The sequence below is a fragment of the Saccopteryx leptura genome, chromosome 5 (genome assembly GCF_036850995.1).
Source record: "Saccopteryx leptura isolate mSacLep1 chromosome 5, mSacLep1_pri_phased_curated, whole genome shotgun sequence".
NCBI classification, from domain to species: Eukaryota; Metazoa; Chordata; class Mammalia; order Chiroptera; family Emballonuridae; genus Saccopteryx; species Saccopteryx leptura.
In genome coordinates, this window is record NC_089507.1 from 201,867,161 (window position 1) to 201,889,075 (window position 21,915).

Sequence of the window (21,915 nt, forward strand, 5' to 3'; positions counted from 1 at the left end):
AGTCTGAACTGAAATGGACCTGTTGTCATTGCTTACTCTGAACTGAAAAAAAAAATTTCTGGCAAGCTATTGAACTTGCAATGCAACTTCCACCTCTGAGATCAGACCTTGAGTTGTAGGGGAGAAAGGAATTTACTTGTGAATTGGGGGATGAGAGAACAGCCTGGTCCCAGATCCTGCCCAGTCCCCACCTCATGTGGACAAAGGTCCCTCCCTCTTTGATCTCCTCTCACCTTTCCACTAAAAGGCGGTAGGAAACCACGAGCCCAGAATACGCATGCATTACTCCTCCACTGGGGCTATCAGGTGGAGTAAAAGGGTCCTGTTTGGCTCAAATTATGGGGTTGAGGTGGGAGATTACAAAAACAAAAATGATCATATTTTAGCTCTCTCAAGTACAAATTTACTTCCCATGCATGAAAAGAAAGCTGCTTGCTTCCTGCCCGACGGGCCTTATACTTACGCTGCTGGGGAAGGAAAGGGGTTGGGAGAGGGGCCTGGCCTCGTGGGCCAGACGCACGAGTCCTGAAGGGTCCCAAGGGTCCCAAGGTCAGTCCCCCTGACACCCAGGGCCCAGGCTGGCCCACTGGGTCCCTACAGAGGGATGTGTGAATTGTTAACAGCCTGAAGATGTGTGTGTGTGTGTGTGTGTGTGTGTGTGTGTGTGTGTGAGAGAGAGAGTGAGAGAGAGAGAGAGAGAGAGAGAGAGCACGAGAGCACAGACCAGGTCCTGGCGTCGCAGTGGCTGCTTGGGGATTGCAGGTGAGGACTGGACGCATCTGGCTGCAGGCCACTGGGTGTCCTGGGAGCGGTGGCAGGCTCTGGCCCATCTTCATGTTTGGGTGAGCTGGGACCCGACATGAAGGACAAATGGGATCCAAAACAGAGAACTGGGAGAGGAAATGCTGATTAGCAGTGAAGGTGGCAGCAGGTAAATGGTGGGCAGGCCCCCTGGAGCCCAGGAAAAGGGCCTTGGGACATGCAGGACGCTGAGTAGGGAGTCAAGGCGAGGGAGGTGACTGCTAGTTTCTTACCACTTTGTTCAAGTGCATGAATTTAAACTAAATTCCAACAGCAGTTGCTGGCCCACTTAAGCACTGTACTGCTAGTTTTTCCCGCTAGAGGGCACTCTGACCCCACAGAATAGGCTCACTCACCCCCCAAACCCAGGGATGCAGCTTCCAAGGGGCTCTAGAGAAGGGTCTGTGCCTGGTCAGCATAAACATTCACAGTATTCCCAGAGAAGGGTGGCGGCTGCCTGCCACCCAGGGAGACAGCCCGGGAGCGCTCATCAGAGGTAAAGAAGAAAAAGGTCACTCTGTTTTTCTTTCTCTGGATGTGCAAGCAATATCACAAAGAGGGGAGTGTGAGGTTTTCAAGATTTCTGAGCCTGCCACTTAAGTCAGAATCCCTGTTGAGGCCCGAGGCTCCTTGATGATGCTGAGGAAACTGGCAGCTGGCTCCTCGGCCTGCCGGCTCCGGGGCTTGTGATGATGGCAGTGCCTGGGAATGGCAGAAACGGCATACCAGCACTCCCCGAGGACACCCAGTCACAGCAGCACCCTCTCTGCAGGACGCCTGTCAGCCACCTCACTGGACACATGACTGTCTTGGCTGCAGAAGCAAAAGGAAACCTTTCCCTGGACAGGGGTTCCCTCTGATCTGCAGGCTGAGAGTGACCTCAGCCAGCAGAGGTCCGGCTCCTGAGCAGTGGGGAGATGACAAGTCCAGAAGCCAGCGGGCTCCGAGTGCCGGAATGGTCCGGGTGCAGACAGCAGCGCCTGGGCTTCACCCTGCTTCCACCTCCCCTGCAGGGGCCGCCAAATGCACACGCCCCTGGGACCCGTGCTGGGCGTCCATCCTGGGGCTGTGGGGAGGCCCTGCTCGCTCACAGCAGCTCCTGCTCGTCGTTCTCGGAGCCGGAGGGGCCCTGGCGCACCTCCTCGTACCACTTGTTGGTGAGGGTTTTCATCTGGATGCGCCCGTGGTGGAGGTCCTGAGGAGGAACACAACCAAGCCAGCCGGTCAGGGTCAGGGTCAGGGTCGAGGAAGGGAGAGGGCTGCTCTGTTCCCTGTGGGGGGACTGGAGGCGGGGCGCAAGGGCCACAGGCAATTTCAAAGCGTTAGCTGACTAACTCAGCTGGGATTCTTCTTTGTGGGGGTGGAGATAACAGGAGGTGTCACTCAAACAGGAGAGTGGGTGGCAGGATGGCAGGATGTTAAAACACGTGGCTCTGGAATCAGACCCACTCGGGCTCTACTCCCAGCTTCGCCTCCTACTGGCTGTGTGACCTCAGGGGCCCACCTTACCTATCTGGGCCTCAGCCTCCCCAGCTGTCAAGTGAGATAACAGCTGCCTCGGCTGCACGGGTTGTTGGGAGAATGAACCAAGCAATTGTGAACATTTGGTGCAGCACCTGGCTCGTAGTAAGAGCTCACAGAGGCACTGAGACTGCCAAGGGAGGGAACCGGCTTGGAAACAATGGGGGCATCAGCTGGAGGACCCCGCCCTCAAGGCCTGCATCGGGGAGGGTGGCTGGGTCAGCAGAGCAGGCCCAAGCTGGCCCCATGAGACTGCCTCGCGGGCTGTTGCTCAGAGGCCAGCATGCCCAGAAGGATGGAACAAGGGCCTGAGCCTGGGGCCATTGCCTGTGGTCCCAGCATGTCTGAAATTCCTCAGCTCAGATTCAGTAGCTGATCAATGTCCTGAGTCTATCATCCAGGCAAAGCAAACTGTGTTAACAAGTCTATTATTAAACTAGCACTAAATTCGGCAGCAAAGGAAAAACAGCAGATGCGCTCCTGGGAAGGAGAGCCAAGCGGAGGCGGCGGCCTGGCTGCCTCTCCCCACAGCACGTGCCTTCCCTGCCCCCTGCGCCCCTGCTGGTCCTGAGGGAGCAGGCAAGGGCCCCCCGCCGTGTGGTGCTGGCCTGTGCCCACCTCCTGGGTCAGCCTCCGCGTGAAGAAGGGGTTCAGGTACTTGGCGTCCAGCCACAGGAAGCCTTTGAGGTCCTGCTGCCTGACGTAGTGGGCTTCGTACTCCTCCTCCGTGAGCTCCGACAGGTGCTCCGACTCCACCGTGTTGCCCTGCGGGGGAAGAAGGCCGCTGAGGGTTGGGAGATGGGCTGGCATCTTCCTGGAAGCCCTCACACCTTCCAGCCTACCTAGCGGCCCTTCACCTCTGGCCACCAGTGTCCCCAACCCTACTGCACTTCTGAATCAATTCAGTTGTCTGTGGGCAGCAGAGGGCTTCCTGGGAGCCTGTAGGGAGGCTGGAAGGTTTGAAAAAATGTGATGGATACCCAGAAATAAATCAGAAGTTCTTGGGCTGGGGCTGGGCTTGGTTTGTAAGCATCCAGGGGACTGTGACGTGCAGGTCAGTGCCGGGGAGTGGGGGGGGGGGCACAGACACAGTTCTAGCAGAGCCAGAGAAACGAAGGGGGTGACTACCCAGGTCTGGAAGGCAAGCAGGTCTCAGGCTCACTGGACCTCAGCCCTGCTCCAGGGCTCCACAGAGCTGGCCTTATGGGAGCTGAACTCAGTATATGCTACTTTCCCAGAGGGGCTGCTCTCCAGCCACGGGCACCTAATAGGGCCTCCACCGAGGAGCCCCGAGGTACAGGTTTGGAGGGCTTGTGAATCCACACAACGCTGGGCCCACTCACAGAGTCCCTGACTCAGGAAGTTTGAGACGGGGCCCAGGAATCTGCATTCCTCACAAGTTTCCAGCGACACTGCTGGTCCAGGAGCCTCAGGTGGGGCCCGCTGATGGAGACGGGCGGTTAAGAGTGCAGGCTCCGGTCCGTGTGACTGTGCCTCTCTGCATCAGTGCTCTCATCTGCATAACTTAGGGCCTCTGCTTCCTGCAGGTTTTGGGCGACCTGAGACGCTCCGAGGAGACTGTCCTTGGACGTTCCTTGGTCAGCACAGCATGTGTAAACGGGCCGCTACCACGAGGACCAGGGGGGTTGGTTCTGCAGGGGCTCCTGGCAATCTCTCCGGATGCAGATTCTTTCCAGCCCCCCCGCTGGGGCCCTGGAGCCCTTCACCCACTTTGACAGCCACCGCAGGTTTCAGAACCGACCCTGAGCTTCTGTTCAAAACAGCCTTGGTGGCTGAGGCCGGCAGAGGAGGCCCGAGAAGGGGGAGAGTTGAGGCAGCCGGCAGTCCTCCGGAGGTTTCTTCCAGCTGCGCAGGGACAGACTGGACTTTCAGCGTGAGAAGTGGGCACATCCCCTTTCCAGGTCTCCTGGTTGAGGATTTCTGTGCCATTTGTGACTAATTCAAGTTACTGATGGCTTCAAGTAAGGCAACTAGAAAAAGATGCATTTATGGCAATTCGTGTGTATGGGGGAGGTGGGCGCAGACAGGTGGGAGGAGAGGCAGAGCAGCCTCTGCCCCTGCCCGAGTCCGGTCAGCACATGGAGCTGGGGAGACACGGGGCAGGGAAGGCATGACCGCAGCTGGCTTGGAGGACGCAGGGGTGGGCAGATGTATAGGGGGCCTCAGGCTCACTGCAGCTGGGCCCTGGGCACCTCAGACCCAAATCAGGCCCTTGTCTGGCCTCAAAGGAGGGAAGGGTTTCTCATGGCCCTCAAAGCCACCATAAGCACCTTCCCTCACAGGGACCCAAAAGGAGGAGCTCAGTAAACATGGGGGAATGGTGTGAATTTGAACCCTTCCAGCCCTGGGCCCTGATGGGGTAACGCGGTTACTGGCAGGGAAGAATGCCGCTGGGAGAGTCTGACACAGGTCTGAGCTCCCCCTCCATGACCTCCGTGGCTGTGCCAGGCCAGGAGGCTGGCAGACGAGCTAGAAAGAGCCACACTTCAAAACCTTAGTTCAACCTCCTTGTCATGTTGGGCAACTGTGGGTACGTGTGTGTGGGTGCGTGTGGGTGTCCGTGCACAGGTGCTGAGGATTCTCAAATCGTGTCTCATTTACCCATTTCCTGGCCGTCCAACCCTTTGCCCCGCCCGGCCCCACCAAGTACTCACCATCTTCTCCGTCTTGCTGAGGTTGACGTCCTTCTTGTTCCGGCGACGCACCTTGGCGTCCTCGATGTCCATGAGGCGGATGAGGGGCATGGTGCTGCCGCCCAGCAGCAGGATGGTGAAGAGCACGATGATGATGGTGGTGGTGCCGATGAGCTGCCGCTTCTCCATGGGCTCCAGGTCCAGGTGCAGGCTCAGCGCGTAGGGGATGGCGCCCCGCAGGCCTGTCGGGAGCGAGGGGAGTGAGGAGAGACAGAGGGAGGAAAAGGCAGTCGCATCCTGACTCTGGGGACCCGAGGATGGTCCCGGCACCATGGCCGGTTGAACATCCTAACAGACCCTTCTGGAGAGCACAGGCCCATCCTGTGAGGCTCTGGGTGCAAGAAAGGCGGGCCGCAGGGGAGTGGGGCCCAGGTGGAAGCTTGTCCCCACCTCACAGCGCAGCTGAGCCGAGCACATGAGGTGCCCTGTCCAGGCTGTGTGTGTGTGTGTGTGTGTGTGTGTGTGTGTGTGTGTGTGTGTGTGTGAGAGAGAGAGAGAGAGAGAGAGAGAGAGAGAGAGAGAGGGTGATTATGAAGCCCGACACTCACATCTTAGAAATAATGACCGCTAGTGCAGACCGAACCCTCCCGTGTGTGAGCCAGGCCCTGTGCTGCATGCCCGGGGTGCACGGTCTCATCTGATCCTCACAGGAAACGCTGTAAAGCAGGTCCTCTCGTTCTCCACTGCCTGCAGATGAGGAGCTGAGACCCGGAGAACAGCGTCTCCCAGGGCCACACAGCTTTACAGGCAGTTCTGTCCAGTGCCCCCTGCGTGGCTCCTGGCAGCACTGCAGGCTTGAGAACTTGTATTAGTTTTGCCTGATGAGGAACACTTGTTTTGAAAGGGCTCTAGACACACATGCCCTCTGCACTGTGTGTGCCACTGTAAGAGAAGTATCTTCCCTCCACTGTTCATTCAAGACTGGACTTACCACTAAACCACATGATGAACATCATCTTCGGCGTGATTTTATGATCACGGAAGAAGTTCAGAAGGTAGGAAAGAGGGAAAATGTTCACTGCTCTGCCGAACAGCACAAGCACCTGTTAAAGCAACAAACCAAGTCTTAGGCGGAAACCTCTGGCTCTTCAAGTTGAAGCTTGCTGAAGCTCCCACAGGCCTTGTAGCACACCCACTATAAACACTCCCCGTGATTATAAAAGGCATGAATAACAATGCTAGTCAGAAACCCAGCTGGGGGGTGTTGTCCTCATTGCCTCGTTTCTATTGTGTTGGGAAAGGATAAAGCTTTGTATGTTACATCTCAGTAGTCAGCAAGAGAGGACTAACAGGGTATCAGCCATGGCTTTAGTAATGAGACCAGAACAGAACCAAATGCCAGGAGGCCATACTAGAGTACCCAGAGATTAATTTAAGGGCAATCACACTCCTCCAGAGATGCTCAGCCTTGGGACAGCGCTGTGCTAAGCTGTGCTAATCGTTCCCAACAGGCTGGCTCTGGAGGGCGGACAAGGTGTTCTGCCTCTCCCGTGGGGGCCCTAGCCCTCAGGGAAAGGAGGAAAGACTAAGGAGGGCCAACCCAGCCACAGCCACCTGGCTCTCCAAGCAAAAGGAGTGCCTTGGTAGGTTCTAAAGAGCTCACACAACCCAGCCAGTTGCCTGCCATGGCTTTTTCTTTTTTCTTTTTGTAATGTTTATTGATTTTATCGAGAGGAAGGGAGAGAGACCCACACACAGGAACAGCGATCTGTTCTGTATGTGCCGTGATTGGGGACTGAACTGGCCACCTCTGCACTTCAGGGTGATGCTCTAACCAACTGAGCCTTCTGGTCAGAGCTACCATGGTTTTTTGTTCCTAACCATCTCCAAAGGCATATTGGTCTTAACCAAATATAGCTTAATGTGAAGTTTAAATCTTATCTAAGTGGATTTTTAGAGCTACTTGTTAGTTTACTTCCATTTTTTAATCTTGAAAAGGATAATATACACACATCCTGTAGGCTCTAAGTTTATCCTTTTAACCAGCACCAATTGAGTGTGCTTTGGAGCGTGTGCCTTGGATGGGCAAGTTAATGACGGCTCTCATCATCTAACATTTATATGCCAGACAATGTGCTAAGCATTTCATATGCATTATCTTGTTAAATTTAGATCCCGCAATGGTCTTATGAAGTAGGTATTACCGTCTCCATTTTAGAGACAAGGAAATGAAGACATAAAGAAGTTAAGTAACTGACCCAAGCTGATCCAGGCAGGAAATGGGGGAGCCAAGTGTCAAACCTGGTTCGGTCTGCAAAGCCCCTGCCCTCAACCACAGAGCAAAGGTAATCAATCCATCTGCAGAGCACAGGCTGCCCCCGGGAGCGGAGCAGCCGGCCAGCTGTGTGCCCAGGGCAAACCGAATCACCCACCACTCCCGCGCATCTTCTTTCCCTCCAGCCTGTGGCTGACAGTCACCTCCCTATTTCACCTCTGGAACCCGATCTTCCATTCCTACACTTGAGTTTCAGGTTTGACCAAAAGTGGCCCCTTTTACCCAGTGACCTCACTAAAGACTATTATACCTTCTGAAAAGACTTGCTGCTGTCCTCTTGTCCCGAAACCCGAGTTTGGAGGACAGCTAACAGTGACAGAAGCCACATGCTCTTGCTGACTGAGAGGTGAAAGCACCCAGATCGCAAGGAGAAACCTCTTTCTTCTTAGGGCTCCTTATCTTGTCTGGGTCTCTGTCCCCATATGCCCAATAGGTAGGCCTCCCTGGTGTGCACATGGTAGATGACTGTGCAAAATAAAAAGTTTGCCTCTTTTTTTTTTTTTTTTTTTTTTTTTTTTTTTGTATTTTTCTGAAGCTGGAAACGGGGAGAAACAGTCAGACAGACTCCCGCATGCGCCTGACCAGGATCCACCCGGCACGCCCACCAGGGGCGACGCTCTGCCCACCAGGGGGCGATGCTCTGCCCCTCCGGGGTGTCGCTCTGCCGGAACAGAGCACTCCAGTGCCTGGGGCAGAGGCCAAGGAGCCATCCCCAGTGCCCGGGCCATCTTTGCTCCAATGGAACCTTGGCTGCAGGAGGGGAAGAGAGAGACAAAGAGGAAGGAGGGGGGGGTGGGGTGGAGAAGCAAATGGGCGCCTCTCCCATGTGGCCTGGCCGGGAATCGAACCCGGGTCCCCTGCACGCCAGGCTGACGCTCTACCGCTGAGCCAACCGGCCAGGGCCAAGTTTGCCTCTTAATACTTGTATTTTGGTAAGTGGAGTTGGTAATAATAGTTAACTGAAATATAACTCAACAGTGATAAGGTATATTTCGTAAGTGCCTTAAGTAACATAGGAGCTAAAAAGACGACAGAGATTGGATTCGGGGTTGGAGTGGGAATCAGCAGGAGGCCTATGGGAGATGAGCTCATTCCGAGGGACTGGACTAGAGACACAGGAGGACACAGACAAGTGACCCGGGAACAACAGGCAAAATGCCCAAACTGTTTGTCATTCATGTCACTTTGATCAGATGCTTGAGAGCTAGACCTTGCTTTTAAATGCTAAGCTTTTATTTTCTCCCACAAGGATTTTATTCTACTGCAAATGATTAAGCTGCTACTTTCCTTTTTTAGAGGTGTATTTTAATTTGTCTCCTACTGCCACCCCCAGTTCAATTAAAACAGTTTCCCAAACCTTCTTGCTGGTAAGAATCACCTGGGGTGAGTCCCCTGGATGAACCTCTAGGGAGCTAAGGGCCTGGTTATCTCTACACTACACAGTGGTCAAGGTCATGCTTATAAAAGGACACATCTGGAGAGAACCACAGTAAGAAATACATGCGTGATAAATTATCCAGAAAACACAAAACAAGAGAAAGAATCATCCTCAGTTCTGCAAGCACTGGGAACATTTGGCTAAATTTTCTTTCTTTTTTCTATGCATAATGTTTTTTACATGGTTATGCTCAATTATATATTCAATTCTGAAATCTGCTTTACCACCTAACATAAAAACACATAAACTTGTACTTTTATTTTTTAAGCAATTTTTAAAATTCCTTTTAGAGAAGAGAGAGAGAGAAAGAGGGGGGAAGGAAGGAGCTAGAAGCATCAACTCCCATATGTGCTTTGACCAGGTAAGTCTGGGGTTTCGAACTGGTGACCTCAGCGTTCCAGGTTGATGCTTTATCCGCTGTGCCACCACAGGTCACATTAAACTTGTACTTTTAAAAGAAGACCGTAGGGCCTGACCAGGCGGTGGTGCAGTGGATAGAGTGTTGGACTGAGATGTGGAGGACCCAGGTTCAAGATCCCAAGGTTGCCAGCTTGAGCATGAGCTCATCTGGTTTGAGCAAAGCTCACCAGCTTGGACCTAAGGTCGCTGGCTCGAGCAAGGGGTCACTCGGTCTGTTGAACCCCCCTCCCCCAGTCAAGGCACATATGAGAAATCAATCAATGAACAACCAAGGAGCCGCAATGAAGAGTTGATGTTTCTCATCTCTCTCCCTTCCTCTCTGTCCCTATCTGTCCCTCTCTCTGTCTCTGCCAAAAAATAAAAAAATAAAAGAAGACCGTGGGTCTGACCAGGCTGTGGTGCAGTGGATAGAGTGTGGGATTGGGACACGGAGGACCCAAGTTTGAAACCCCAACATCTTTGGCTTGAGTGCAGGTTCACTAGCTAGAGCGCAGGGTCGCCGGCTTGAGCAGGGGTTCACTGGCTTGGCTGTAGCCCCACAGTCAAGGCACATATGAGAAAGCAATCAATGAACAACTAAGTGCTGCAACGAAGAACTGATGATTGATGCTTCTCATCTCTCTCCGTTCCTGTCTGTATGTCCCTCTCTGTCTCTCTTGCCAAAAAATAAAAAAAAACCATGGCCCTGGCCAAGTAGCTCAGTTGGTTAGTGGGTCATCCCAATATGCCAGGGTTGTGGGTTCAAATTCTGGTCAGGGCACATACAAGAATCCACCAATGAATGCATAAATGAGTGGAACAACAAATTGATGTTTCTCTCTCTGCCCTCCTCCTCTCTCTCTCTCAAATCAATCAAAAAGAAGAAGAAGAAGGCCATAACATTCAAAGCCATATAAAAAGAAGCAAAATTTCTTTTCTAGGGATATTCAGTCACTTAATTCCATCCCTTTATTTGTATGTTTGTGACTTTTTTCTTAAACTTTAAACAGAAGAGCGTCTATGTAGCTGTTGACTTTGAACAGTTAACAGTTGCATAAATGAATCCAGAACAAGTGGTTATTGAGTTATGAATAAGTAATTAAATTTAAAAAAACAAACAAGGAAAATACTTACTATGCACCAGACGACAAAGGAAATTTCAAACTTGTGAGGAAAACTAAAAATGGACAGGCCAAGAAATGCAAACACACATGTTTCTGAAACAAACCAAAGAATAGATTATTCAGCCCCAACTATTTCTTGCAATACAGTCCTAGGCTGTTAAGCAAGCAAACATTCACAAGTCAGACTCCAATATAACACTTTGCTTATTTTCTGGAATATCCTGCAACCAATACTTGGTGAAGCTTGTACTATGATTCTCCCATTCTTTTCTGTCACACAAGCAACGTGCGCTTGCTATTCAGAATCTCCTAATTTAATGAGGCAACTGGTGTATACTCGTGCATATAAGTACTCAGTCCATTTGCTGAACGCTGTGAGTAGCAAGGATCCCGACTGCCAGCAAAGTGGCAAAAATTCAGAGCCAATGGCTGCAGCCGCCACATGACTAGTGTGAAAGGGCCCTTTGTTACCTTCCTTGCCAGAGCAGACAAAGCCAAGTGATTGACCTCACATACTTAATGTCGCCACAGGTTTAGAGGCTGGCTCACACCCTGCAGGCTTTGCAGGAAGAGGGAGATACATTTCCAGCTGTTGGCTCCACTCCACAAGTTAAAACGAGGCTGACATTTATGCTCCTTGTACAAGCAGTTGCTGTGTATCTTAAGGAAAGGTACCTTATACATTTTCAGCACTAGGCTCCCTGCTTAAACTGTGACGCCCCCCAAACAGCCTCATAACCAGGAGAAAATGTAACTTTAAAATAGTTAAACATTTCGGCCATGTTTTTTCCTTCAAATGTGTGTCCCTTTAAAACAAGTCACAAGCTGGACAGCAGACTCATTTGTTTCCTCCTTGAATTTTTTTCTGATCCATTAAATATATTTTTGTGGTTTTTCCAAATCAGCTCATTTAGAACACACTGAGATCTACATTATGCTTTTTTATTGCAGCATAAATTCTATACAGAGTGGGCAAAAGTCAGTTTACAGTTGTGAGTACATAAAACAGTTTATTCTTGTATTATTATTACTATATTATTTTCCACATGGACAACTGTGAGCCCACTTTTGCCCAACCCTGTATGGGTATGTCATGGTTAATTTAACAAATCTTTTGTCGATGCTTATTTTGACTGTTTCTATTTCTAATAATACAAACTACAAATAATAATACAAATTCCTGGTGGTAGCATTGTGGGTCAAAGAGCATGCGCTTTTGAAATTCAGAGAGGGCATTAATGCACGCCCATCAGCAGGGCCTGTTTTCCATAGACCTGTGCCGGAGGTGGGAATTCTCAAACTTAAAATTTACTACCTGTAATGGGTACAAAATAGAATTTGATGGATGTTTTCCTATATACTTCTTTAATTATGAGAGTCCTGGTCAGAGTCTTTAGCCATGACTTTCTGAGAGAGGTGCTTTGGGAAAAATACCCACTGGGCCAGAGACTGACCTGGATTCAGTCAGCTTCTGAGCCATGAGACTGTGGGGCAAGTCTCCTTATCCATGAAACGAAGTCTCTGCACAGCCTGCCCCTGCTTCCGAGCATGTGACAGCGTGGAGCGCATGCTTCAACATGAGACAAGCCCCCCGGAAAGGCCAGGGGAGATGCTGATGGTGACGGCCAGGGCACAGGCTCTTGGGCACCAGTGCAAAGGGACAGTGTGAGGATGGTCCCTTCACCCCCAGGTATAAAGTGGGGAGGAGGTATGTGGGGGAAATAGCCATCCTGGTGGACGCCAGCCCAGCCAGGACACTTCCTCAACTTGTCTTTTAAGATGCTCTTGTGAACAAAGGGGTCTGTGGAAAAGTTTGAAAAATGCTGTAACTATATTCCGCTCTCAGAAGTGCGCAGTGCACGCTAGCTGAAGTCTTGCAGTTCAGAAACCGGTTACTCTATTTACCCCAGGATTTCCCAAACTCGTTTTTGACTATGGGGTCTTGATTCAGCTAATCCGCATCAATATCAGTTCCAAGGAAAACATTTTGGGAAATCTCACTTTAATACGTTAAAATGCATGAGAATCAAATGTTCATAAGTAGTAGTTCTCATTATTTTTCGTTTTAAAATTGTATGTGTCAAATGTTCCATTTGTTAGGTATTAGGTTAGTTTATGGAATTTGAAAGCCAGAGTAACAAACAGAGGGTAAGGGAGCAGTTTCTGGCCCTGAGGGATCCCGCTGTCTCTTCTGCCAGGGAAAAGTCTGACTCCTAAAACAAGGTAAGAAGAGCGATCGACTCTGGGGAGGCCCTGGACCGCAGAGAAGCAGAACTCACCGCACAAGAAGGCCACGGTCCGGAGGGTTTGCTGCATGAGGATCTGGGTGACCGGGGACAGGTTATGGTGCGTGTAGTGGGACATCACGATGCCTGAGAACAGGATGGCCATGATGCCTGGACAGGGACAAATAGGGAGAGTGCCCAGACATGACTAGAGCAGAAGAGCACCTACCATGCGACCCACAAATAAAATGTCACATTTCCTACAAGTTCTCGGAGCTTACAGTGTTACAGGTTTTAAGAAAAGGGAGTAGAGAATAATACTCGAGGCCTCCCAGAGGCTGCAGAGAAATGCTCAGGGCCCCTTCTGTCTGGGAGCTTCACTATCAGTTGGCTGACCTTGGGCCAAGTTCCTGCCCCCCCCCCAAGCCTCAGTTTTCTCAGCTGGACAGTAGAATTAATAGTACCCCCTATGAACTGTTAGCAGGGTAATGAAGATAGCCACGCAAAGTGCCCGTCATCGGCAGGTGTGGGCTGTCACTGCTATCCACAGATAGGAGGGGGCAGATGAGCCGCTCTTGGTGAGAAAGAAAGCCTAAAAATCTGGGTAGATTTTCATTTACTTTGATATGCTTTTCCTTAATTTTGAATTTCACTGTAATCGCCGTGAAATACTCTTAAAATATAAAAGGAGAGATGTGTTATAACACACATATAAAGAGAGGTCTCCTCTTGAAAGCTCCCCATGAGGGCTTACTGCCTCCACTGTTCACTAAGGTGTGGAGTCTCAACACTGCCTGCCGCCCCCTCAGCCCCCCTCACCCGGAGGCACTTCGCATGGGTTTCCTCTCAGAGTCTCTCGGTCTGGGGTCTCTATTTCACGCAAGGAAGCTGACGTTTTTACAAAGTCACTAAATAAGCCAAAATATTATATATGAACTGCAAGTCAGACTTTATAAGGGAAATTTTAACTCCTTCTGCCACTTTGTAGAAACAGGGATTACTGGGGAACTTTCCATTTATAAAAGGGTGAAAATTTATAGAGTTGCATCACAGACCTTTCAACAGCTAAGCTTACTGTATACACCACATCCTACAAGACAGAGGAAGACCTACTCTGTGTTGCCCAACAGGCATCTGCTGGCCTGAGTGACAACGGGCGCTGGGACATTCTATCTCCCCTTAGGAAACAGCGAATTCTTTGTTCTCTCATTTTCCTGTACAAAGGCTGCAAGACGGGGACATTCCAGCGACACTGCCCACAGCCACACCCGACAGATGGGCAAAGGACCAGAGCGGCAGGAGACTTCTGCACTCGCCACGCAGCGGATAGAGCAGCCTCAGGGTCTTTCCGAGCCACTGCTCTGTGACAGCAAACCTCCCCGGGTTCTCCAAGTATGTTCCCGCAGGCGACTACCTGGAGGGCTGACCTTTCCTGATCCTGCAACAACACCATCAGGAGGCAAAGCAATGGGAGGCAGAGATGGCTGTCTTTGGCCCCACTAGTGTGGACAGCAGAGGTTCTTAAGGAAACAAATCCCTACAAACAGAAAACACTGCCTCTCTGCAGGAAAGAAAAATACTCCCGTTTTAACCACAAATTACAATTGGATGTATGAAATATATCTTTGCCACTAGGTACTCAGTGTTCAGCTCAAGGGGAGGGGAACAATTTAGAAAAACAGAGGTAAAAATAGCTAGGCTAGAGCCAACCAAATGACTCACAGGCAATGTTTATGCGAGCGCCAAAATTCAGGAAAGATAAGAAAAACTTGGAGGTATGAAATTATCCAAGAAATCTGGCTTGGGATTTAAAACAAAACAAAACAAAAAACAACCCAATGTTTACGAGTTCTCCAGTGAAATGGACAGAGTTCTCTCTGCTTCCTCCGTGGCAAGATCTACTCACAGAGCACCCACGTGTGATTCCAGAAAGTGATCTGTGGAAAGACTTCTGTTCAATGGAGTCATTAAAAACCACCAGGGACTTCCACTTTGCCCCTTAGGAAATAATTGCTATGCGAATTGCTATCCTGCCATCAACAACTAGAAAACTTGATAGAAGATATAAAATAAGACCATCTTCTGACATTGGGTGCCGGGCAGGGAAAAAGACAAACAAACAAGGGGCCATATCTACTCCAGGCTCAGGCCCAGCTTACGGCTGAACGTCATTTCCAGGTTGGGCTTCCCCAACCTGAGCCCAGCAGTCTCAGTCTTACTGAGCAGAGGAGACAGATGAGGGCTGGGGGAGGCCAGAGAGGCTAGAATACCAGAGAGAAGAAGCTACACAGAAAGAGAGCTCCTGAGAGCTACAATCAAGTCCCCTTGAATCTTGGACTGATTTGATCTGTACACACATGGGGTGAGATCCCAGAGGCTGGGAAAGAATCACTAAAAAGCAATAGGATGAGCTATTCCCAAAGCACATGCAAGGCTGGGAAGAGTGTGTGTTTCCAAGGCCAGAGTGGAGTGACCGTGTAGTACACGGGACATGAGGTCGAGTCCTCAGAAGGGCAATGCATTAGTTCCTAGTGCTACTCTGGACCTGCCTTGACAAAGTTTAAAATTAAACCTCAAAAGGATTAAACTGATTCCAGGAAACTTAGATATATGGCAGAAGAAAACCCAAAACCCTGTGAAGAATACACTAAAATCTATTCATCAACAGCGTAACTTCACAATGACTGGCATCCAATCAAAAATTAATATGCAAACAAAGAGCAGCTATACATGACTTTTTTTTTTTTTTTTTTTTTTCTTTTTTTTTTTTTTTTTAACAGAGGCAGAGATAGACAGGGACAGACAGACAAGAACGGAGAGAGATGAGAAGCATCAATCATCAGTTTCTCGTTGCGCATTGCGACTTCTTAGTTGTTCATTGATTGCTTTCTCACATGTGCCTTGACCGCGGGCCTTCAGCAGACTGAGCAACCCCCCGCTGGAGCCAACGACCTTGGGTCCAAGCTGGTGAGCTCTTTGCTCAAGCCAGATGAGCCCGTGCTCCAGCTGGAGACCTCGGGGTCTCGAACCTGGGTCCTTCTGGATCCCAGTCCGACGCTCTATCCACTGCGCCACCACCTGGTCAGGCTATACATGACTTTTAAAGATTTTTTAAAATTCATTTTAGAGAGAAGAGAGAGAGAGAGAGAGTGTGTGTGTGTGTGAGAGAGAGAGAGAAGGGAGAGAAGGGGGGAGGAGCAGGAAGCATCAACTCCCATATGTGCCTTGACCAGGCAAGCCCAGGGTTTCGAACCAGCGACCTCAGCATTTCAGGTTAATGCTTTATTCATTGTGCCACCACAGGTCAGGCTATACATGGTTTTTAAACAAAAGAAAATTAGTTAACAAAAACAGACCTAGAATTGACAGAGATGAAGGAATTAGCAAACAAAGATATTAAAGTAGCCGTTATAAATATGTTCCATGTGCTCAAGAATGTAGACACAATCATGACTATGATAGATGCAAAACACGATGTCACTCAAGAATGTTATGATAACGGAAGGAAATAAGACACAAAAGACTGCATACTATAAGACCTCACTTATACACTATTATGGAAAAAGAAAACTATAGTGATAGAATGCAGCTCATGCGTGCCAGGCAGTCTGACCCCACCGTTGGTGGGAAGGCTCTTCAGAGCCCTTGTTCTAGCAAAGAGGCAAACCTGGAGGTGATACTGTGATCTCGGCTACAGGATGGTCAGTAAAGAGGAATGTGACTGACTACATGAGGCCCTGGTCTAAACCCAGATGTATCCCTAGAGGGCCAGTAGATTCCCTTTGTTGCTTAAGCTCTTCCGAGTTGTGACTGTCTCTTGTGACTGAAAGTGATCCAATGGACAAAACCTCTCTCACCAGACAGGACAACGAGCCATCACTCAGCATTTCCATGCTCTCATTCACTTACCCGAGAGAGAGATTCCTTCCGCCAGCCCATAAGGAAGATACGCAAAAATGATCATCATGCCAAACTCCAAGGAAGGTGTTTTCCTCAAGTCAATGTGCTTTAGCACGTAAATGATAGTTGTCAAGGAAAAGGAATCAAGGGAGAGTTGATGGGAGATCTAGTGAAGTCAGGAAACCGCTGCCTTCCAAATATGCAAGTGAAACAATGGATACAAAAGATTTTGGAACATTCCATAAGTTAGAACCTGCCATCATGGAATTTTTTTTCTTTGCAGGGAGACCGTTGTTTTAAGACAGGGAAGCTAACAAAACTAAGAAATGTAAATTCCTGAGACAAATGGTGGTGGTGGTGGGGGGTAAAAACCGAAGTCTGCTCATTAGAAGAGGCTGACTTGGGGGCTGGAATGTTCCGGGGCTGTGGGGGGGGGGGGGCCAGGGCTGGGGCTGCAGACGGACTGAGGACGCCCACACGTTCACCTCCTCCATCAGCTGAGATGAACTAACAGGGGCTCCTGTTAACTCTGGGGTCCAAGGCCCCACTGAAGGGCCGTCCTTCCTACTCCTGGCGATTTCCAAACTCATGCTCCTGTAGGAGGAGAGCCTTCTCTACGCCCCAGTGTTGGTCCCAGGCCCACGCTGGAGCTCAGCACCCAGTCACCTGGCTTCATTACAGCAGATGCTCCCCCGCCCCTTTTAGGCCAGAGATGAAGATGGACGCGAGTACTGAGCTGGAAAAAGCTCTTTTCCATTCTGCTTATTGGTATGGTATTAAAGTCACCAACTCAACAGGGCCTTTAGGCCTCTAGGACGAAGGAGTCGAAGGGAAAATTCAACAGGATGGCGGACGAGCATGCCTGTTCCAGCAAAAGAGGCTTTTCCGGCCATCTGCGAGACAAACTGCTCGTGGCGGAGGCCAGGTGGCCGTCGCCCTGAGACAGGCTTAGGCTCGCACAGAAACGGGATGCTGCCTATTCCTGCTAGGAACATGACGAATTTTCTACTGCAATCAAGGTGTTATTGGCCCTCACAAACCTCCTTCCTCCTCTGGCTGGAAAAGCTTCTGGGTTGTTAAGCAAGAAAATCAGTGCAAATAACTTTGATGAGCTCACTTTGAAAGACTCTTTTCTGGGCCTAGAAAAACACTTCCAGATTTGCTCAAATTGACATTTTCAAAGGAAATTAGCCTCCCATTTTTTGAATGTGAAAAGTGAGCAGAAAATGAAAATCATCTGAAGGCGGTTGTCATCCTCCAGGAACTAAGAAGCCTCCCAAGTCAGAGCTGATAACCAACAGGGGACATGCTTTTTCAGCTTTAAAAAGTGACATCCTAAATTTCACATTAACTGAAAAAAACCCTGAGTTTAAATTAAAGTGCTCCTCAAACCAAAACTAAGCATTAAAATCTTTCGTCAAACACAACCTTGGACTGAAATTGGTCCCCTTAAGGACCCGGAGAAAATGGCTGGAGATGGATGTAATTAAGAGTAATTTTCTCCGCCATGCATGTTCATCCCAGTAAAAGGATATTAATGCAGAGATTAAGCCAGTGAGAGTGCCGAGCGCCGCTGAGCCAAAGAACATTTTGAGGAAGTAGCCGAGGGCTTGTAAAAATGTTTGCCACCCACTGACATCTGACATATTTTTTCTTGTTAAGCCTTCAGCTGTGCTAGGAAAGAAAAGAAAAACAGAAAGAAGTTAAAATGTTATGGACAAAGTTATTAGAAAAGAATTTAGAACCCCAAACTTATTTCGTGATTATTCTCTCATTCATTCGTTCCATCACTCAGTGAGTCACACACATTTGTTTGTTCGCCTGCTTTGTTCCAGGCACTGTGTCAGTTTCTGGGGGTTCAGAGATGACAGCAAAGTCCCTCTCCTTGGGCTCCCCCAGCCTATTGAGATGGGAACTAATGACCATCTGGGGCAAGGGCAAAGGGCTGCAGAAACATCAAGTGGGCACCTCACCTCAAGGAGGTTCTTCATGACATACAGACTGGGTTTTGATTTAGGATAAAGAACAAGGAGGGACAGCACCCGGCAGAGGGCACGGCACACGCAAAGGCAGAACGCCCGAAAACACAAGCACATTCTGGGAGCATTCAATTCCGTGGGTTAATATGGATAAAACACAGAAGCAGAAAGGGGGGAGGTCGCAGTGGGGAGGACAGTGGCAAGAAGTAAGGCCAGAGCAGCAGGCAGCACAGGACCTGGGAAAGGCTTTTGATGAACCGGGCTGAGGATTTGGTGTTTCATCCCGAAGGCCCTGGGGAGTGTTTCCAGCCCCGGGGGGGGGGGGGGGATTCAGTGGTAAAACCTGAAATTGAGGCTATGGCACGAAGCCAGATTAGAATGGAGCCACCTGAAGAGCTGCCGCTGGGCACAGGCAAAGAGGGTGGACTGAGGAGGCATTAGGAGAAAGAACTGAAAGAACTTTCCTTTCATTGTAACAACAGAACAAAGTAAAACTTTCAGATGCCATTAAATTCAATTGTTGGTTTTATCCCCAAAGGGGAAAACTGTTATACCATTAAAATGGAGTTAGTCTCTTTAAATATCCTTCTCTTGAAGTCTGATTCTACCTTTAGAGTGTCTCTTAAATCCATCCACTTCTCTCCCTTCCTGCCCTATTATCTTCTGTCCCTGGGTTTATGCCTCATTACTTTCCATATACCTCCTTGTCTTCCTAGGGACCATCCATTCTCCAGTGGCCTGAATGATTCTCATGAAGTGCACATCTGATCAGGTTATTGGCCTGCACAAAACCCATCAACAGTGTCCTGCTGCTTTGCAGGAGGAAGCCTGGTCTTCTTAGCATGACCTTGTTACCTGTGTTGGGGTTCTTGAGCTCCCCAAGACAGAAACTGAGAAGAAACGCGAGAGAAATTTCCGGACAGATTTTATTAAGCTTATGCTCGAGCACAGGGAGGCAGCACGGAGGGAAGGACGGTCCTCTAAACTGGCTCAGGGGCTGGCCCTGCTTGGCTGCTTTTGTAAGCTGGAGACAAAGTGGGCTTGCATGATAAGGCAGGCATTTTGTGAAGACAGACTTGCAGAATTTTTTATTTCAGGGTGGGGTGACTTTCTTATCCTGCTGCGTTGCCTGGTACTACATTCACACCTGCACTGTTGGGGCAAGATGGCAGACTGCTTGTTACCACCACCCTAGGAAGGTCGTAGAGCAGTCAAACCTTGACTGACCATGGATGCGGGTCAGTAGTTTAAGCAGGCAGTTAGAAGGGAGATAGAATCAGCTACCTCTGTGTTTCTAAGTAGGGAGTGGAGGGGTGGTGACACTTTTATGTTCTTTCTAGTCACCTGGTCTTAACTTGGCTTCCTGGCCATTCAGGGCCCAGGTTCTACGCTGTTTCAGCCTGACTTCTCTCCCCTCCTTATTCAGAGTATCCCCATTGTCACTGGCCCCTCCTCGTCATCACCTTTTGCTCCTCCGTGGCCCCAGCTGACTTCCTGGTTTGTTTCTCGGAACCCAGGGTCAGTGTCACCTCCTTGGGGACACCTGCCTTGACTCCTTCAACAGGCCAGCCATTACAGGCCCTCCGTTGCCTGCCTTCTCCACAGCGAGTGCGAACTAGTGCATTGTTCCACGAGGGCCAATCCTGTTCAACTGCCATATGTCCAGTGCCTAAGGCAGAGCCTCGCACACAAAAGACACTTAATAAATGTTTGCTGAATCAGTAAACAAAGTGAATTGTCAGCAGTAATATTTAGCATTTCATGAATTGGTATAATTATAAAGCAGGATAATCTCTGGTAAAATTAGGTAGCTTGGTCAAATAACCTCAGAAAGTTTTTTACGGTGATTCACTGCACAATGCAACATAATAAAGGTTTTGAGAAGTCCTGTAAAAGAGAAATCTAATTATTTTCACACAAATGTTTTCCAAACTCAACTAAATGCACAATCTCCCCCATTCCCTTTCTTTCCTAGTAGATCACAGGCTAACATCCCACCTTGGGGAATGCTGGGATCCAACAAGGGTTCTTACTGGGAAAGAGCCTTTGAAAGCTGAGGTCACACACAGTTTCCAAATGACCTGTGGACCACATGCATAGTGCTCAGCCTCCACCTTGGCTGGTACACCAGTTCGTGTCACCACTTTCTCTTTAGGCAGAGAAGGCTTAGACCGCTGGTTTCTGAACTCAAGATAAGTAGGATTTGGACTCTTTCTGGCCTGGGGACTTTCTGGTTTTTATTTTCCCAAAGCATGCTTCAGGATCCACTTCATGAGCTTAAGCTGCAGCTGGAGAGAACAAAAGGGTTCTTCTACAGCGATTATTTTAAGAATAAATCGTCATAGCAACAAATCAAAGCTAAAAATAATTTAATTAAAGTTAATGAAGAAACAGTAGATACTTAGCTTTCTGGAACTTGTGAAAGTGAAAACATTAAAAAAGGGATAATTCATTCCTATTCCTATGTTCAGGTGCAAAGATTAATGTGTCAGATCATTTTGGAAACAATTGTTTATGAAGTACACCCTTAAAAACAAGACGTGATTCTACCTCATAACCATGGAAAGCTGACAATAGCTCCCTCCTATAATGCAAAGAAGGGGCAGGCCTACCATACCCCCTTCTCGCGCCTCTTCCTCTTCTGTCTGAAAATGCTACTGGCTCACAAGCCAGTTCACCCGAGAGGCCTTGTTCGATCCTTCAGAGTGACCGTTTCCCCCCTGGACCACTATGTTCACTTCTCTGTGAGCATCCTTCTCACACCGTGGATTGAATTTGTCAAGTCCAACTGGTCTCTGAACAGTGTCTGGAACACCGAGGGCCCTTGCCAAGTGCTGATGGTGGACAACCAGCCGCCCTAGGGCATGTCCGGATTCGCGGTGAGGCTGGACATGGCTGAGGTCAGCGGCTCCTGCCTGTGTCCCGGCAGTGGTGGAGGCGGAGGCTGGGAACTACGCATGTGGTCCACAGCTCCAGTTGCAGAACTGTCATCATAGGTGATCATGGCCTTCAAAAGCACTTTTCCAGGAAGAACCTTTTGCTCCTTATAATGAATGACTCCATCATTTCTCATTTTAAAAAGAAAGTATCTCCTAATCTTTGGCCTTTCTGTGGCAGAGAGACCTGGAAAAGCTCAGCAGAGGTCCTACTTCTGACAGATTTTTAAAAACAAAATAAATTAGAGACAAAACAGCTGAGTTTAGCTCCTAATGTATAAAAATAACTCATGATGTCATCTCCAATTTGGGCAAAAATTCTTTATCACAAATGCTCAATATGCAGCCAGGATATGAGATAAAATCAAAACCAGAAAGCTAAGAAGCTTTCAGAGTACATCTTAAATAAGGAAAGACATTGCCATCAGATGTCTTAAAGGTCTTACAGCACGATGTACGAGAATTTCCTAATAAAGCAACTGAAATTTTTGCCAAGAGAAATGTAAAAAACTCAGTAACAGGGAATTGGTTAAATAGGTAGTAAGTTCATAAAAAGGAATAGTCTGTAACCAGTAAAATGATGTCATAGAAGATTTTTATCAA

At 49.0% G+C, this 21,915-nt stretch overlaps 1 protein-coding gene across 3 annotated transcripts in view; it reads right to left on the bottom strand.

Annotated features, from left to right (window-relative positions):
* Nucleotides 1–380: 380 nt before the first annotated feature.
* SLC9A8 (solute carrier family 9 member A8) overlaps nucleotides 381–21,915 on the bottom strand; it is a 62,650-nt gene continuing 41,115 nt past the window's right edge. For all 3 annotated transcript variants that reach the window (XM_066387531.1, XM_066387532.1, XM_066387530.1), the window contains 8 exons: nucleotides 17,933–18,071; nucleotides 16,407–16,512; nucleotides 12,552–12,668; nucleotides 10,283–10,365; nucleotides 5,968–6,079; nucleotides 4,998–5,218; nucleotides 2,941–3,087; nucleotides 381–1,996 (listed from right to left, as the gene is read on the bottom strand). In XM_066387531.1, coding sequence (XP_066243628.1) covers nucleotides 1,889–1,996; nucleotides 2,941–3,087; nucleotides 4,998–5,218; nucleotides 5,968–6,079; nucleotides 10,283–10,365; nucleotides 12,552–12,668; nucleotides 16,407–16,512; nucleotides 17,933–18,071 — 1,033 coding nt within the window. In that variant the 3' untranslated portion in view covers nucleotides 381–1,888. The remainder of the gene's footprint in view (nucleotides 1,997–2,940; nucleotides 3,088–4,997; nucleotides 5,219–5,967; nucleotides 6,080–10,282; nucleotides 10,366–12,551; nucleotides 12,669–16,406; nucleotides 16,513–17,932; nucleotides 18,072–21,915) is intronic.